Source organism: Magnolia sinica, chromosome 11 (genome assembly GCF_029962835.1).
Source record: "Magnolia sinica isolate HGM2019 chromosome 11, MsV1, whole genome shotgun sequence".
Taxonomy (NCBI): Eukaryota; Viridiplantae; Streptophyta; class Magnoliopsida; order Magnoliales; family Magnoliaceae; genus Magnolia; species Magnolia sinica.
The window spans coordinates 10,025,968-10,043,720 of record NC_080583.1 but is presented as its reverse complement, the minus strand read 5'-3'; the positions used below and the strand labels follow the sequence as shown (position 1 = coordinate 10,043,720).

Here is a 17,753-nt window from a genome sequence, read left to right as displayed (position 1 = left end):
GCACCCCCGATACTCTGGCCTTAGAAGCAGCTTGCAACAGATATTCGCCACTAGGCAGGCCGGTGAAATTTTTGGATGGAATAGAACCATTCTGACTCAAGTGAGACAAAACCTCCAAGACTAGTGCGCCAACGTCCATTTTGAGGATGCCGAGTTAGAAAACTAATTCTGTCAAGGAAAGGAAGGCAGACAATGAAGTCACTACTCCCTTAAAGAGAGATGAAAAGGGATCTCATCTCAAATGGAAAGGGGAAGCTAGAGAAGGGAAAGACACGGAGCGAGGAAGCCCCACACCAAACATCCTTTCAAAATCTGACTTCCATCCCGATAACGAAACTTACACCAGCTGAGACTTTGCTCTTGATTCAGGAGATATACTTCCAGAGAAAGGAAGCACGGTAGAGGGACGAATCTCTAATCCACCAACCCATGGAGGTACTTGCCAACTATAATGGCCATCCACAGACTATTCTCCTCCACCCCAAAACGCCATACCCACTTGCCCAGCAAAGCAGAATTAATGTTGTCAAGACATCTAATGCATACACCCCCCTCATCAAAAAGACAACACACCTCCCCCCATTTTTATAGATGAAATTTACCTTTACGCACACCACCTCGTCAAAGGAAATCTAAGCTTATCTATTCTTAGAAGAATAGAGTTAGGGCAACGAAAAAGCAACATAAAATAGAAGGGGAGATTGGAGAGAGACACCTTAATTAGGATAATTCTACACCCAAGGGACAACAATTTACTTTTCCGGGGCAACAACTTCCTCTCACATTCTCTCTATCACCTTGTCCCATGAACCACATCACGTCAGAGTTAACCAAGCTAGACACGTTTGCTTAAATAGGCACTTTATTTTATGAGCCACAATTTCTGACCCAAGCCTGACCAAAAACCCAATAAACTCAAGCCCATCTTTCTAAGTGGATCCACTGGCTTGCCCCATGGGTCAACCCAAACCACTAGCATCCCAACTCACCAGCATCATTGATGATGCAGGTGATCTCTCCTCTATGGCTTTTGCCGAAAGTACCAACCACTAGGGATTTTGAATTGTTTCGGGCTGGGCTGTCGGGCCAGGCCTATTGGAAATTCTGATTTTCAGGCCCGAGCCCGGCCCACTGACACCCCTACCAACCACATAGACATGGGTAATGATGTATTTATACCAATCTCACTCATAGGATCTGGTCAGATTTCTTCATCCTTGGGTCATATACCCCTTGCAACTGTTACACAGTTCTGTGTGCGTGGTGCAAATTACTTTCAGTTGCACAGTTTGGGACGAATGAATTGAATTTATTCCTTTTATGTTTCTTTGGGTTGCCTCAGACCGGAAAGGCAGAAACTCAGTGGCAGCTGCGTAAATCATTTCTACAGTGGTGGAGCACAATCAGTCCAGCCCTCCAGGCACATATGTGGTGGTGGCTGCCCGATGAACATCCTGGATCTTTCGAATGTGCCACAATGGCACGTGTGGAGGAGTAGAATACAATATCCCACCCTGGCCAGTAGCCATAGGAATCAAATACAAAAAATGAACTAGTGCTCTGGAAGAAAGGAGAATTGAAGTTACTACAAATAGAAAAGATGGATAGACTAGTGTGCAAGGAATCTGAACATGCTGCAATTTGCTAGCTAATAATCTGTAAACCGTGTTTCCTTCTCCCAAGGTACAAGAGAACTTGAAGAGTTCCATGTAGTTAGTGCATTCCCTGCTTATAGTCTGTGGGTTCCATCATGCATGCAATGGAAACCAAAGCACAAGCAGACCTTGTAATGTAATACGTTATTAGATTAACCAACTTAGTTACATATTTAAATGTGAAAACAGCGTAACAAGTACAGCAGCAAATAAATGAACACTTACAAGGAAAAAAGTGACATGCCGATGACCTTTATCAGAAGCTAGCTGAGCAGGAGTAAATCCAGCCTTATCTTTCACCAGTAATTCTTGCTTAGTGCCTGCATGCACAAGTACTGTGCATGCCTCCACATTTCCTCTTATCGCAGCCCAATGCAGAGGCGTACAGCCTAACAACATGAGAAATTAAACAATATTGATATTTGAAAATCAGTTTCTCTACCAAAAGAAGCATCTTATCTTGTCATAATCACTGTCAATAGGTTTACAATTTCCTACTGTGATAAATTGGGAAACCTACTCATTTATAAATATGGCTAATCGTCATAATGTTGCCAAAATGCTACCCCGGCATTGGTACTTCAATACACTGATGACTTCAAAGTGCATGTGATACATGCACATACAACATGAGTCATGTTCAACAGGAGGGAAAGAAAATCCTCCAATCAGGTAATTAGGATGGTCCAATCATTTTGATTTTTAGGCAAAGGCCACAGTGGGGCCTGCAATGAACAATCTAGATCACATATAATTGTTCTGCATACAGAGGCTGGTCACATATATCTAAGAGAAGAAGTGCTTAAAATGGGATCCTTTTTCATGTGTTAGTATTATGTAAATACAACGGTAGCAGTTTTATTCTAGCATCAAACTTTTGGCTTCAAGGATATAAGTTATTAATGATGAACTTAATAGTCTATTAGCTGTAGTTTACCTACAAAATATTTTTTTAATCAATATGAAACACAGTAAAATCACAATACAATGCTAACAAAATTATTATAATATATTTATATCACACAGTGCACTTTGAGAGTAGGTACTCTCAAGGCTGTGTGTGTGGTCCATTTGAGCCTTGGATCTGCCTCATTGTTGGGTTCATACCCAAAAATGATCTGGAAAAATGGATGGACGGCATGGATAAAACCCAAACATCACGGTGGCCCCACAGAACCCCTGCCTGAACTGAGTTTGTCCGAGCGGGGGCAGGAGGCAATCCACTTCCTTAAGTGCCTAGACCTCGTCAACTCTTCCTTCAGGGCAAATAGGTTCGGCGATTTGGTACTAAGGAATCTAATCTGTGGAGATTCATTATTGCTGTTAAATATGGTTTGTCTCTGTCAAGCTGGTGGACTAAGGATTCGTCCCTCTTTGAGCTTCCTTCCTTTGGAAGATTGTTGCTCGTATTGCCATCAAGGTTTTTGAAGGCTCGAGCTTCTCCATTGGTGACGGGGCCAGAGTCAGATTTTGGGAGGATGTCTGGTGTGGAGATTCTTCCCTCCAATCGACCTTCTCGTCTCTAGCTAATCTCTACCCTGTGGTGGACATCCCTGTCACCAACTGCTTCCCTGGCCAAGGCACTGGAGGTGTCTGTATTCCCCCCTGTCGGAGTTTATTGGACTCTAAGATTGATGATTTGGTCAGCCTTCTTTCTCGTTTGCAGGGGTTTGTGCTTTCCCCCAGTGTCAAAGATTCTCTGGTTTGGAGGTGTGGCAAATCAGGAGTCTTCTCGATGCGGTTTTTCTACGGTATCCTCTCCCAACTCGAGAATCCTGGATGTAGCAGTCACTCGGGTCCTGTTTGGTCGTATGGAGCCCCTTCTAAAATAGTTGCATTTGCATGGCTGGCTAGTAAAAACCGTATTCTCACGATCGATAATCTTCACAAAAGAGGTGTCCATTGATCATCTTTTCCTCCACTGCTCATTCTCTTGAATAGTTTGGTCTAGTATTTAGTCCATTCGAGGACCTCAGGGGTTATGCCTTCATCTATTATCAGCCTCTTCCAATCATGGCACGTAAGTGGAGGGGGAAGGCTCAGTAAAGCAAGATGGAGGATCACCTTATTAGTTGTTCTTTGAGCCATCTGGGGAGAGAAAAAACCGATGTTTCTACAACAAAGTGTTTCCGTTGCTAGGATCTTAAATCGGGTTTTGTTGTATATTATGGATTGGATCTCTTGAGAGGTCTGTTTTGTTGGTTGAGGTTGGTTAGCCTGGGGGTTGCTTGTATTTTGTATTTTATTTTTCTTTTTCTTTTTCTTTTGGTTTTGGTTCTTGTTTTTCTTTTTTGTTCTTTGTTTTCTTTTAGCCTTGGCCTTAATAAATTGCTTCATCTTTCAAAAAAATCAAGTGTCATGCCAAGTATTTAATTCCACTTGGCATGATAAGCTATCAAGAAATGAATGGCAAGCAATTGACTGTATGTGTTGATAAATAGAAACAAAATCAACTTATAATTATAGAACCATCTGCCGATGAACTTCCTGAGACTTTCTTCAGACCACGATATGAGATTGGTACTTATATCCCCATTCATTGATGGTCAGATTAAATAAATAAATAACAATGTAAAGCTTATAACATCCAATGATGAAGCTTGTTGATGATACCATAAGCTCATGAGGTCCAAAAGAATCTGTACATATAATTAATAGACAAGCAATGCAAAAGTTTAAGGAGAGAAAACGCCTAGTAACCACACCTTCTTTATCTTGTCTCCCTTGGCATGCGTCCCTAAATAGAAGCAACCTTATAGTATCTGCAAAGCCTTTGTACGCAGCCCTGGTGAACATAAAAGCATAAGATGTCTAGAATGTTGTTAAAAACGCAAAAGAATTCCATGATTCAGTTATAATACTTTTTTTCTAAAGGTGATTTGGTTATAATATATGTTTCAAATTGTCTTGAAATAGCCCATTACTGCAAAATGATGATATTTTAAGCACATACAAATTTTTAGAAGTTCATTAGCATCTTAGTATGGGAAAGAACCACATCTTCCAGTAATTTACAATAGTGAAGAAACTAGAAACCACTTCATGGAAACCAAAATGGGAGTGAGAATTTCTTATTTTTATTTTTAACATTGATGATTATATTTAAAGCCGCAAATTTACAAGTATAAAAGCAACGAAGATTTACAAATCCCCCTAGAATTCCGACAAAGTAGGCATATGCTTGTGAACTTCCACCCATTCCAAGACTAGATATTTAGCCCTTCAGAATAACTCCCAAGCCTGCCCCGAACAATTCCTAAAACATCGGCTATTCCTCTCTAACCAAAGAGCCCAAGGACCTGCTAACAAACTTAAACGCCACATTTTCCAACCCATTTTTCCTATGCCCCCACCATACCACATCAAAAGAAATTCTTCAATTGAGCCCGGCATCACCCATGCAAACTGAAATAACTTGAAGAAATCATCCCAAACCTCTCTAGAAAGCGAGCAATGGATAAAAAGATGATCCACCGATTCCTCAGCTCGAAGACACAAAAGACATACATTCACAAACCTATAACTTCTTCAATTTCTTCCTCCACCAAGTTTCTCCTACAAGGCAGAGCCCATACTACTTCCCCTCCCGCTATGGAAAAGCATGAATCTACTGTAAGATCCCCCTCTATGGAAGTCCCCACCAATCATGGAAACATATCGTGTAAACATTGTTCTCCAACCCACCTATCTTCCCAAAATCTAACATTCTTTCCATCCTCCAATAGAAACCCAATTCCTTCCCAAACTTTTTGCCTCATTGATGTGAAAGATTTCCATAGGAATGAAGCTCTATATATTGAAGACGGTCCACCAACCTCTTTCCTCTAACCCATATTCCTACTTATCACAACTCGCCAATGAGACTCTACTTCCATCCCAAATCTCCAAGTCCAAACCCATTTCCCTAGTAGAGCCACATTCATGATCTCCAACCTCATGAACCCCACCCCCCCTTGATCCTGCGATTTGCATACTTCCTCCCATTTCATGAGATAAAACTTTTGTTTGTATTCTGCTCCTTTCCAAAGGAAGTCCTGCCTAAGTTTTTCCAGTTTTTGCAATACCGACTTGGGTCATTTGAAAAGGGACATATGGTAAACTGGAAGGTTAGATATTATAGTCTTAATCAAAGTTATTCTTCCGCCCATTGAGAAATGTTGAGTTTTCCATTGCGACAGTCTTCTTTCAAACCTTTCGATCACTTTGTCCCATAAGTGTTTCGCTGGCCTACTAACACACAAAGGAAGCCTAAGATATGACGTAGGAAAGGAACCCACTCTACAACCAAATTGATCAGCATGTATCTTCAATTCCTCAGGGATACCCACCCCCAAATTTCACTCTTCACAATGTTAATTTTAAACCCGAGACTGCCTCAAAGCTGACAATAATCACCCAAAGATTTCTAAAATGTAGAGAGTCTGCCTCACAAAATAGCAAAGTATCATCTACATACTGCAAATGTGAAAACTGGAAATTGGAGTTATCCACTTTAAAGACTTTCATCAAACCCTCCACCCCTTCTTTGTCTAGCATTCTGCCCAAGGCCTCCATAACGACGACGAAAAGATGTGACGACAACGGATCCCCTTGACGTAGACCTCTAGATGCTAAGAAAAAACTATTCAAGGAACCATTAACCAGGATGGGGAATTTCACCGATCTCACACATTTCGGCATCTAGGATCTCCACTTCGCCCCACATCCCAACCTATGTAGCATATAGTCCATAAATTCCTAATCAACATGATCGTAGGCTTTTTCGAGATCAAGCTTAGAGACAAGGCCTTTCGATCCTCTTCTATTACAAGAGTCAATACACTCATTCGCCAATAGAAAGTTATCTACTATGTCTGCAAATTTATGGGTCTAAAGTCTCTCAAGCTTTCAGCCCCTTCTTTTTTGGGAATTACTACTACGAACGTGGATCCTAACTCCGAAGCAATACATCCTTTCTCATAGAATTCTAATGAAACTATACACATCTTCCTTGACCAACTCCCAAAACTTTTGATAGAAACAATTGGAAAACCGTCCAGCCCGGGTGTTTTATCACTGCCCAATTCTTGCACTGCTTGAAAAACTTCTTCCTCGGAGAAAGCCTTTTTCATAGATTCCGCCGCTTAAGAGGAAATAGCATCGATGGACAAATTATCAAGCAACGGCCTTTTCCATTCTTCTTTTGATATAAGTTTCCTGTAGAAATCGACTATAGCATTGCATACCTTAGCCTTACCCTCCATTCTTTCCCCCTCTACCATTAAAGATTTTATCTTGTTTACCCTTGCCCTTGCACTTGCCATGGCATGGAAGAATTTTGTGTTTTTATTACCATTTTTGAACCAAAAATGCCCGCGATCATTGGCGCCATTTGATTTCATCCTCACGTATTCTAGCATTGTATTTTGCACGATGCACTTCCCACCATGCTCTTTCTTCTTCCAAAAGATCTCCCGACTCTTCCTTTACATCGAGACTTTGGATTTCTAGCAAAATTTCCGTAGTCTCCTCTTCACAACCCCCTAGCTCTTCTTTCCTCCATTTGCAACACCACTCTACCACCTTGTCTGCAAATCCTTCTATTTGTAGCCAGTAGAGTTCAAATCTGAGCGGACAGGGGCCACAATCTTCCTCATCCATTTCTAGTAAATCAGAGAGTGGTATGAAACTGGCTTCAGTGGGCCTCGCTGATGAATCAAAGGTATCTTATCCACCCAATATGGAGAAACGAGAAACCGATCTAATTTTGACTTTATTGCCTTTGCTTGACCATTTGACCATGTAAATTTCACCTCACCTGTTGGTAAGTAGACCATGTCATTCCTAAGAATCCAATATGAAAAGTTCCACATGGTAGCAGTTATTCGACCCACATTAGATTTCTCATGAACAAATCTTACCACATTGAAGTCATCACCCACACAGCAAGGCAAGCTCCATCAACTCTTACACAAATCAATCTCTTCCCACAGTTTTGAACAAAGCCTCAATCGGCAGGATCCATAAATCATTGAGAAAACCCATCTGAAATCTAAATATGCTTCTTTAAACAGCAAGGAAAGAAAGTATTTCCCCTTCCAGCAATCCTGTTTACACCAGAAATTTGATTCCCACACTACTAAAATACATCCCGTTGATTCTGATGCTTCCAGCACTTCCCACACTCTTTTTTGACCCCACCACAGAGAAGTAATTATATTTAGATCAATTGCCTGCATCTTCGTTTCCTGAAACGTTGCAATTTGAACTTTGAATCTTTTGCACATATTTTTAATCTGGCCTCGCTTCTGCAGACACCCAATCCCCTCATGTTCCAACTCATGACCTTCATTGAGCACTTGCTAACCCCATCTGACCCGCACAAACCACTCCCCCAGGCAGATCAATTGAATTCTGTCAATCCTTTACAACACACTCCAGTTCTCCACCACTGGGAAAATCTATAACATTTCCAGCTTGCTGAATCAGTTGCCTGCCTCTTTCTTCTACAAACTCAAACAGTGCGACGTAATCCTTCAGCCTATCCCCGAAAGTTACCCCCACCAGCCAAGCGACTTTAGCCGTAAATAATTTTATACATTTCATACCTTGGGCCATTGACATCTTTGTACTCCATAGCTGAGTCGAGTTGCTGACTACAACTTCCCTCTGTATCAGAATCTTCCTCTCTAGGTACTGATTGCTCATCAATAACCAGTGGGGTCACCATTTGTGGTTCCTCTGGTTCTTCATTGTCTCCTGGATGTATATCCCCTTGCCACAGTTGACTTTCAGTTGCTACCATTTCCGGTAAAGAAAACCCCACAATCTGACCTGTGTGAGCAACGTCTGATGTGGAGGAGGCGTCGTCGTAACCTTTGTATGGTACCATTTGAGAAGTTGTGAGACCTTGATGGTCTACCATGGGTTCTGATGCTGCTTAGCGTCATATCAAATCCTTTCCCCTTCTATTTCTTGCGTCAGGCCCCTCTGTACGTCTTCTTCATTTTGAAATGAACCTCTTGTATGAAGGTCTTTTGGAGCCCCTTCTAGATCCTTGGATCATAGGTGAAGGGTGAGGCCGTTTGGAAGGGGAGCATGGACATTCAACACTCTCAGGACCCCCATTTGCCCTATATATGAGATTTGACGGGACTGGGGTTTATTCCAGCTGTTTCGCCACACATGGCTTGACTTAAAGTCAATATGCGAGCATGCGGGAGTCGTAGCTTCCACCACACACGGGACTACATTCGCACGGCTCGGAGAGATATTTCGGGAGGTTTCCTTTCGAATTATGTCTCTATCTCCCGCATTAAATGGTGTTTCAGAGGATTGGCCATGCGCCGGCCATGCTATGGTCGATTCGACAACTAGCTCCTCTCGGTCATTAATGTGAACCTGAAAATCCGCTACGCCTGATGACATATCTCCAAGCATCAAGTTCCTTTGAATATTTTCATTTTCCCCTTTTCAATGGCCAATGGAGGCTCGACACAAGGTTGCTTTATCATTTGGTACTCCACTAGAGTAACTATTTTGTACTCCATCTTCATCCATTCAATTGGCCACCATTGGTGAACTGCTGACCAGTTCTCCGACTTCTATCGTCTGGTCGTCCTGCTCTTGGATGACTTTAACATACACTTTCTCATTTTTCAACCCTTAAACTGATTGATTCTTCTTTCCAATCCGCAATCTGGCAAACCTGAGTTCTTCACTATTGTTCATGCTGGGATCAATCGACATCACAGTTCCAATGCAAGCTCCAATTTCTCTGAAGATGTCATCCATCCAGAATTCCATCAGAATATTCCAGATCTGATACCAATGCTCCTCCCAGCCAAACACAGACCACTGTTTCCGTTTGAGAACCCCTTTCACCGTCCCATCTTGACATTCATTACAGTTGAATTGCACTGAGAACATGTGTTCCTGACTTCCCAGAGAAACAAAAAAGGTGTTCTTCTGTAGACTTTTAGCTACTATATCCTAACGCCCCCCCCCAATTTCGAGCTAACCAGTCCAGCAATTCCCTTTCCTTTAAACCTGATTTAACTATCACCACAAGGCAGAACTGGAATGTCTGCCATGATTCTTCTCAAATTTTCTTATTAATGTGCACCTCTGGGCCTCCATCCATTACCACCCTCCACAACCATTTCTCAGGAGGATTGTCCCCTATCTTTTCCAAGTTTCCTCCCTATTTTGGAATGTTCATGACTGCCTCTTTGAAGGACCTTCCTGCATTCGCTTTTGTTGACATTGGGAGATGGCCCTACGATGATGAACCTGCCTCCCTCAGACCTGTTTCCCTCGAGCCTTCCGATTATTTTTTTTGTTTTACTGATTACCTTCCCTTGATCTTGCCAACGATTCTCTTCCATATTCTTTCGTCTGGCCCATATCAAGCTCTCTTCTCTGCACTCCCAGTTTGGTACCTCCGAAGCTTTCCCCATTCAGAAGCTGGACTTCCTCTTCAATCCCCCTCTCAGAACTCATTTGAACAAAGGCAAATCCCCTGAACTTGTTAGAGTTCCTCTCTCTTGGGATAACTACCTCCATAGCTATTCCATCCTGCCCAAACACCCTTTCGAAGTTAATCAGCTGCCAACCTATCAGAAAACACTCGGCAAATAGTGTCAGATATTCTGATAGTATTGAGCCACCGCTTCTCCCCAACCTTTGTTGACCCTCCTTCCGATTCCGGACAGTTTCCCATTTCCTTTGTGTGTCATCTTCTAACACCACCTCGTCAGGCCCGACTTTACTGGTAGATGCCAGCTTCCCTTTACTTTTCACCGGTAATGGCTCCCCATCTTTTTTCGCTCACCACATAATTTCAGGAACTCCAGCTCATTATCCAAAATGGGAGTCAGAATACTCGACTCTTCCTATAAAAGTTTACACATATAGCATTTACCTAAATAAAGTTTGGATGTGTTGTTAATTGAGGAAATATGAAAAGAAGTTGGGTTCCATATTGGAATCGCAAAGAATGAATTCTGTTGGAAATCATTCCCAACAAAAAACCATGGACTAGATATGGAAAGAGATGATATGATGGGAAAAAATGGTATAAAATCAAATAAGCTGCAAAACCACGACTTTGTTCCAGAATGCTGAAACTGATGAGACGCATTTCTGGAACTTCTTGCAGTAACCTATGCAAGTGATGGCAACTTACATTAAAAAAATATGTAGAATGGCAGTGGCATATGAAAGAACCAACAATTATTTGTTCTCTGAACAAGAAAATCGACAAGTTCCCTTATTTCAAGAAAAACAAATTTTATTTCAAGATAGCTAACGAGTTAAGCCTGAAACATAAGCATACCAATGCAGGGGGCTCCTCCCATCATTATCTGGTGCATCAAAATCTGCACCATGCCGAATGATGATGTGGTTTAAGAAAGATGTTTGTCCATATTGAGCTGCAACATGAACTGCCTGGTGAAAAGATACCAAGGAATAAACACAGGGACTATCTGAAGTTTAATAGTTTGACATGCAAGAAATAACAAACACATATAATCACAGTCCTCGCAAGCTACCAAGATGACATAGAAATAGGAATAACCTTAAAACTACAAATTATGATAGTAATAGCAGTTTTCCACATTATATATACAACATCAAATAATTGGTATGGTGGAATATTGTAACAGGATTCGTGTAAACTGACCCCAGTTAGTTCGGTTAAGGCTTTGATGATGATGATGATGATGATGATGATCAACTAATTGGTATGTCTTGGATTACTATGAAAGCTAAACAGGATGCCATGGCTGGGAGAAGACTTAGGGCCCGTTTGGTCTGGTGTAAATACAGGTAAACAATGGTAAAAGCATAATAATAAAAAGGGGCAGATGTTTGAAATGTAGCCGGAATTTTACCTCAAAACTCAACTTTGTAAAAGGGAAAAGTTTGTGGGCCCCACCATGATATGTGTTATATCTACGCCGTCCATTCATTTTCTAAGATTATTTTAGGGCATGAGCCAAAAAAATGAGGCAAATCCAACGCTCAAGTGGACGACACCATTAAAAAAAAAAAAAAAAAAAACAGTGTGTTCAACTGTGGACATCTATTCCCACTGCTTCCTTTGGTGTGGTCCACTTGAGCTTTGGATCTACCCCATTTTTGGGCTCATGCCCTAAAATGATCTGGCAAAATGAATGGACGACATGGATAAAACACATACATCATGTTGGGGCACGCAAAGTTTTTCCACGTGGATGCTATACATATGTTATGCAAATCGAGGACCCTATACCTATCAAATCTTATGGGAGGAAATACTAAAGTAAATAATTATTACTTATTTATGTCAAATTACCGGTAATTACCTAAAACCAAACAGGCCCTTAATGTAGCGCAAGATGCAACAAATTGCTTCAAGGTGACCACAATGGGGAGCATGCATGAACTAACTAACCAAACTCATTGCATGAGATAGATTCAGGCAAGTAATAGTCAAATATATCAACAACACAACCAAGTGCTATCACATACAAGGATTATCAAGGAGTTCCCCATCATCTACCCAAAGTTAGCTTCTTATTAACTTCCAATGGAAAATCAATAGTTTTGACACCAGGATTACCCGTTGAAGTCAACAAATCAAGGGAATATTTCCATTGAGACAAAACTATGTCCTTCTTAGAACAAGAGTATATAATCACTTTAATGTTATATGATAGAAATAGATTTTAGCGGCCCCAAATATTTAATGTCAAACACTTTGTTCAAATATAATTTCAACTCAGAAATATCACCAACATCATCACCTGTAAGAGTATATCATCCACATGGACACTCACAATAATGAGACCTTGCACACGCCTCTTAACAAACAAAGAATGATCTGAGTGAATGTGATAAATCCGATATAAATCAAGGCCCCACTAAAAAGCTTGCTTCAAGCTCAAGGAGCTCTGACACCATGTCAGATAAGAAAAAAAATTTGACAAAGAAGAAAAAGCCATATACGGTTGGACATCCAATCCTTATTTATAACATGTAGAGATGTATAATCACAAATATGCCCTTAGCACTTAAAGAAAGAAAAGACGAAAAAAGAGGGAAAACATAAATAACTTGAAGAGAAATAACCCAAGGACCAAAGGCCCACAAACCCAAAGGCCAAACTGGTCCACACGCAAATGTCTACACTATTATAGTATCCTTTCTTCCGTATGGGATGCCGGTTCGCCTATTTTTCTTTCAATACTACTCTTGTTGGTAGGCATTCTTTTGAATATGCTTCTCAAATCATGATGATGATGATTGTGATTAGAGAAGCATATTCAAAAGAATGCCTACCAACAAGACTAGTATTGAAAGAAAACTAGGCCACATAACTTTCTATAAGGAAGGATACAACTTTGAATTTGAAAAACCTTTAGACAAAGCCAATAACTTCATCAGTACAAAAAATGTCACCTAGAACAAGATAATGCAAGAGGGAAACATTCCTAATATAAACGCTAGATCTCGCAACAAGATAATGGAAGAGGGAAACATTCCTAATATAAACGCTAAGATTTGCCTCTCTTCCTACACAAGCAAACGAATTTATTTATTTTTTTGAGAGATAACAGCAAATTCATTAAAAAAGAGGAAAGAAACAACGAGGGGATTAGCCCGCTGAGGTAGCAAACCAATTACCCTCCAGGAAGCAGCAGATTACAACCCTTTAGGTTAACCACAATGGAAGCCCATTCAATAATATACGCATGAACTCTACTAAGAACGGAACCCACCAAACTAGAAACATTGTTAAAAACCCTCCCATTTCGTTCTTCCCACACTAACCACCACACAGCCAAAATGGTCATTCTCTAGACCATGGATGTTTGGTTCCCTAGAGCAGCACCATGCCAAGCTTTTAGCAATCGGCCCATCGAATTAGGAAAGGACCAAGAGACACCGAAGGAGATTAATATTGCTGACCATACCTTGTTGATAAAGGGGCAATGAATAAAAAGGTGGACCACCGATTCTTCATCAACCATACAGCAATGGCGGATGTTAGTAATTATCATTCCCCATTTCCTCAAGTTATTGACTGTAAGAACCTTGCCTTTCCTGACCAACCAGCCGAAGAACACAATCTTTGGAGAAACTTTGTATTTCCACACTTTATCAAACAAGGACTTTCCTACACCATCTGCTTTCCTATCAATGAAACTATATAAGGACTTCACCGAGAATGAACCTTTTTTGTCCGGTCTCCAAAATAGGCTATCCGCAAAGCTCTGGACAGGATTACAACTGCTGATACAGCCAATAAGAGTTGCAAAATCTTCTATCTCCCAATCATGGAGATTCTTTCTGCAGGGAGGGTTCCAGACGATATCATTTCCAAGGGAGGAATAACAATCAGCAACCGATATGGATCGATCCGGAGCAAGCCGATAGATACTCGGAAATTCTTCTTTGAGAGCGGCTTCTCCCACCCAAGTATCTTCCCAGAAAAGAATATTCTCGCCTTTTCCTATGGAATATCTAATACCTTTGAGGACTTCCTTCTTAAGAGAAAGAACTCTCCACAAAGCAGATGCCCAATAGAATGTGGAGTCCTTGGTCCACCAACCACCTGCTGATCGACCATATTTACACTTGACTAAAGTGTTCCATAATGTCCCATCTTCATTTCCAAGTCTCCAGATCCACTTCCCTAACAATGCCCAATTCATGATTTTAAGGTCTCTAATGCCTGCACCTCCATCTTGGATATGCTGACATACCACCTTCCAGTCGACCAGATGAAATTCTTTTTTCCCTCCTTTCCGTGCTAAAGAAAGTCTCGTCTTAGTCTTTCCAGAGTAGCCAAGATCGCCGCTAGGCACTTGAAAAGGGACATAAAGTATAGGGCCAGGTTCGACAGTGCAGCTTTGATCAAATTAAGACAACCGCCCAAAGATAAGTATCTGCATTTCCATCTAGCTAAGTATGATTCAAACCTGTCTATCAACTTGTCCCAAAGAATTTTTGGGGGTTTGCCTATACATAAAGGAAGGCCAACAAACGTTGTTGAAAGTGTGCCCATCGAGCAATCGAAAAACTCAGCAAGAGTCCTTGTTTCTGTTTCATCCATTTTAACGCCAAACATCATTGATTTTTTCAAGTTAACTTTAAGGCCCAAGACTGCTTCAAAGCATCGGATTGTAGTATGCAGATTGCTAATTTTTGCCTGATCTGCTTCACAGAATAGAAGGGTATCATCTGCAAACTGAATATGCGAGATCCAGGTATCCATACTTTTAATCTTAAAACCGTTGATGATGCCTTCGATCTGACCCTGTCTCAGCATTCTGGAGAGGGCTTCACCGACTATAAGAAATAAAAATGGGGACAGTGGGTCGCCCTGACATTCTTTTGGTCTCCTTTCACCATTAAGCTTTTAGAAAAGGTTAACGAAAAGAACCCCAAACCTTTCTCTAAGTACCTACCAAGAAATGGTGAAAACTCTATTTTTTATGGGTGGTGTACATAATCAGTTCAGGTAAAGGACCGAAACAAGTACATGAGAAGGAATTCAGCCTCCATTAGTGAGAGGTGTGCACTACCAGCTCCACCAACGAGCTGGAGGCAAGAATTGGCAAAACTAAACATTCAATCCTGCAAACAATTCTCCACACGAGGGTTGAACTTTAAAAGAGTCTGCACATGTGTAAATGCCAAAATGAAAATCCCTTAATAGGAAAGGAAATCTAAATCTATTTCTATCATATAACATGGAAAATCAGTTGTGGACAGTATATACTCTACTGTTACTATTAAGTAGTGGGAATATCATGCTGAAGTCTAACTTCAAATGAAAAACATCTGACCCATTAAAAACTTCTAACCCAAAGATTCAACCCAAAAAACAAAACAAAAAGAAAACCATGTCACAATTCATGGCTTGAAACTCGGAAAATGCAAGGTCAGACCGACATTCACTTTTGTCAAAGTACAAAAACTATCAAATAAAAATTTACCCGGTACCCATTAACATCTGCCGCTTCAACTCGAGCTCCATTCTGAAGCAAAACGTCTGCAACAGCAACTGACCCACGAACAGCTGCCCAATGCAAAGCTGTTTGCCGCGTATTATCAGCAGCATTTACATCTCCACCATGCTTCACAATAATAAAAACCAGAAATTCAATTAAAATAACAGCAAATTTACCAAACCAAAGTCCCTGCAACCCAGTAAGGACTTTAGCTGCATACGTTTGTTGAACCATGTAAAAGTGGTGACTCATTCACCGCCATGTCACAGAAATGTACGTAAATCTAGACTGACCAAATCACAGACACCTTTATCAGTGGAGCATAGCCTGCAAATCTCTAACAGACCCAATCATCTAATTCTGCCCTTTGAATTTGGACAGTTCACCATTTCCTTCTCCAATCATCCATTCAATAGTCACCAACCAGTCAGCTGGTACCAGTCATAAGCGTAATTTACCAGCTATGCCACATCCAAAATGTGGCCAGAAGTTGAACGGTCTGAATTGAAATACATCTACGTGATGTGTACATTGGGTCACTAACCACCATTTAACATGGTGTAGCCAACACAAACCAGAGTATAACTCAAAAATTCATGCCGCGTTTGGATGCCGAATTGGAATGAATTGCAATAATTCAATTCGATAAAAGAAAAATTAGCCGAAGTGAGGGAAGAACCACTCCGTCCATGCTACCGAATTGCAATTTGCGATTACGGGTTCGGTTGTCATCAATTCCCAAAACGACCAAACCTCCATCTTGGCCATTTTCTTACTTCCCAATTGGGTTATTGCAATTCAGTTCTACTGAGCATCCAAACGCGTCTAAATCAAAACAGAAAGAAATGGAATCTACAGTGTACCTCGATTATGTACTGGGCTATGTTAGGGTAGTTATTGAGGGAGGCCCACTGGAGAGCGTAGTATCCGTTGCCGTCGGGTTTCGAGAGAGGGAACCCATCTTCTTCGACGAACTTGCTGAGCTTCTGGAGGTTTCCATAGGCGGAAGCGGAGAAGACGTCGGCGATGACAACAGAAGTATCGCTGGCGTTCCCGTTTGGAGGAGCTGAATTCTCTCCGGTTTTGAAATCGGATACGATTTCGATCTCTGATTCGGCAGGAGGCGGCATTCTCCTCTCTCTCTCTCTCTCTCTCTCTCTCTCTAGGGTTAGGGTTTTTGCAGGAAATTCTGGTTTGGGAAAATGGGAATTCGTGCTTGGGTGATCGGATCGGGATTCAATTCAGATTGGAGCAGGATTTGCTTCGGAAGGGTATTTTTGTCATTTAGGTATTTCTTTGGGCAGCACGGTTAGAGGGGCAAGTGCAGGAGGTTCCTTTGAAGAAAAACTTCTATACTCTGGCAGTGTACGATGGATGATACGCAGGCACGTAGATATTAATTAGAAATTGCAATATTTGGATATAATTAATTCAAATCAAACCGTACAAATCATGTTAAATAGTTTAGATTCACCATTAACCAAAAATTACAATTATTTTATGATCTTATTTACGGATTGGTGGACATCTATTAGACGGTTAAAAATCTAATATATCCAATGGTTCTATTCCGACAAACAAGTGTCCACGAATCAAAGGATGGAATCGTTCAACAAAACTGATCCTTGGAATGTGACTTAGTGACAGTTATTTCCACTATTTAGATGGTTCTGATTGAGTTTATATATGCCAAGTATACAATTTCTGAGTGCCTGCGTATCAAGAGTCATTCGACGCCCCAGTATCATATATTTCCTTCCCTTGCAAAGAGGAAGAGAGTCTCCGGCTTGTTGGACGAGGTGGTGGAAACGGCGCAGTGTACGTGAGCGATGAACGCGGATTGGGTACTACCCTCACCAGGACCTAGCTAGACGGACGGTCCTGTCAGGGGCTCCGTGGGATCCACCGTGATATATAAATTTTATCCTAGCCGTTAATCCATTTTTACAGATAATTTGAGGTAATTAGACCAAAAATTAGTAATATATAACTCTCGAGTGGACCACACCACAATAAGAAATGATGACAATAATATCCACCGTTGAAACGTTCCTAGGGCTTACTGTGATGTTTATTTTCCATCCAACCTGTTACTAAGGTCACGTAGACATGGATA

At 41.1% G+C, this 17,753-nt stretch overlaps 1 protein-coding gene across 3 annotated transcripts in view; it reads right to left on the bottom strand.

The window, feature by feature from the left end:
* LOC131218783 (probable protein S-acyltransferase 23) overlaps positions 1–16,966 on the bottom strand; it is a 42,079-nt gene extending 25,113 nt beyond the window's left edge. Inside the window, exons 1-5 of one of the 3 annotated variants that reach the window (XM_058213577.1) lie at positions 16,501–16,966; positions 15,623–15,763; positions 10,972–11,084; positions 4,361–4,440; positions 1,881–2,044 (exon numbers count right to left, since the gene is read on the bottom strand). In XM_058213577.1, the coding sequence (XP_058069560.1) occupies positions 1,881–2,044; positions 4,361–4,440; positions 10,972–11,084; positions 15,623–15,763; positions 16,501–16,767 (765 nt within the window). In that variant the 5' untranslated portion in view covers positions 16,768–16,966. The remainder of the gene's footprint in view (positions 1–1,880; positions 2,045–4,360; positions 4,441–10,971; positions 11,085–15,622; positions 15,764–16,500) is intronic. The other 2 variants (XM_058213576.1, XM_058213574.1) reach the window with 2 other exon arrangements.
* Positions 16,967–17,753: the final 787 nt, after the last annotated feature.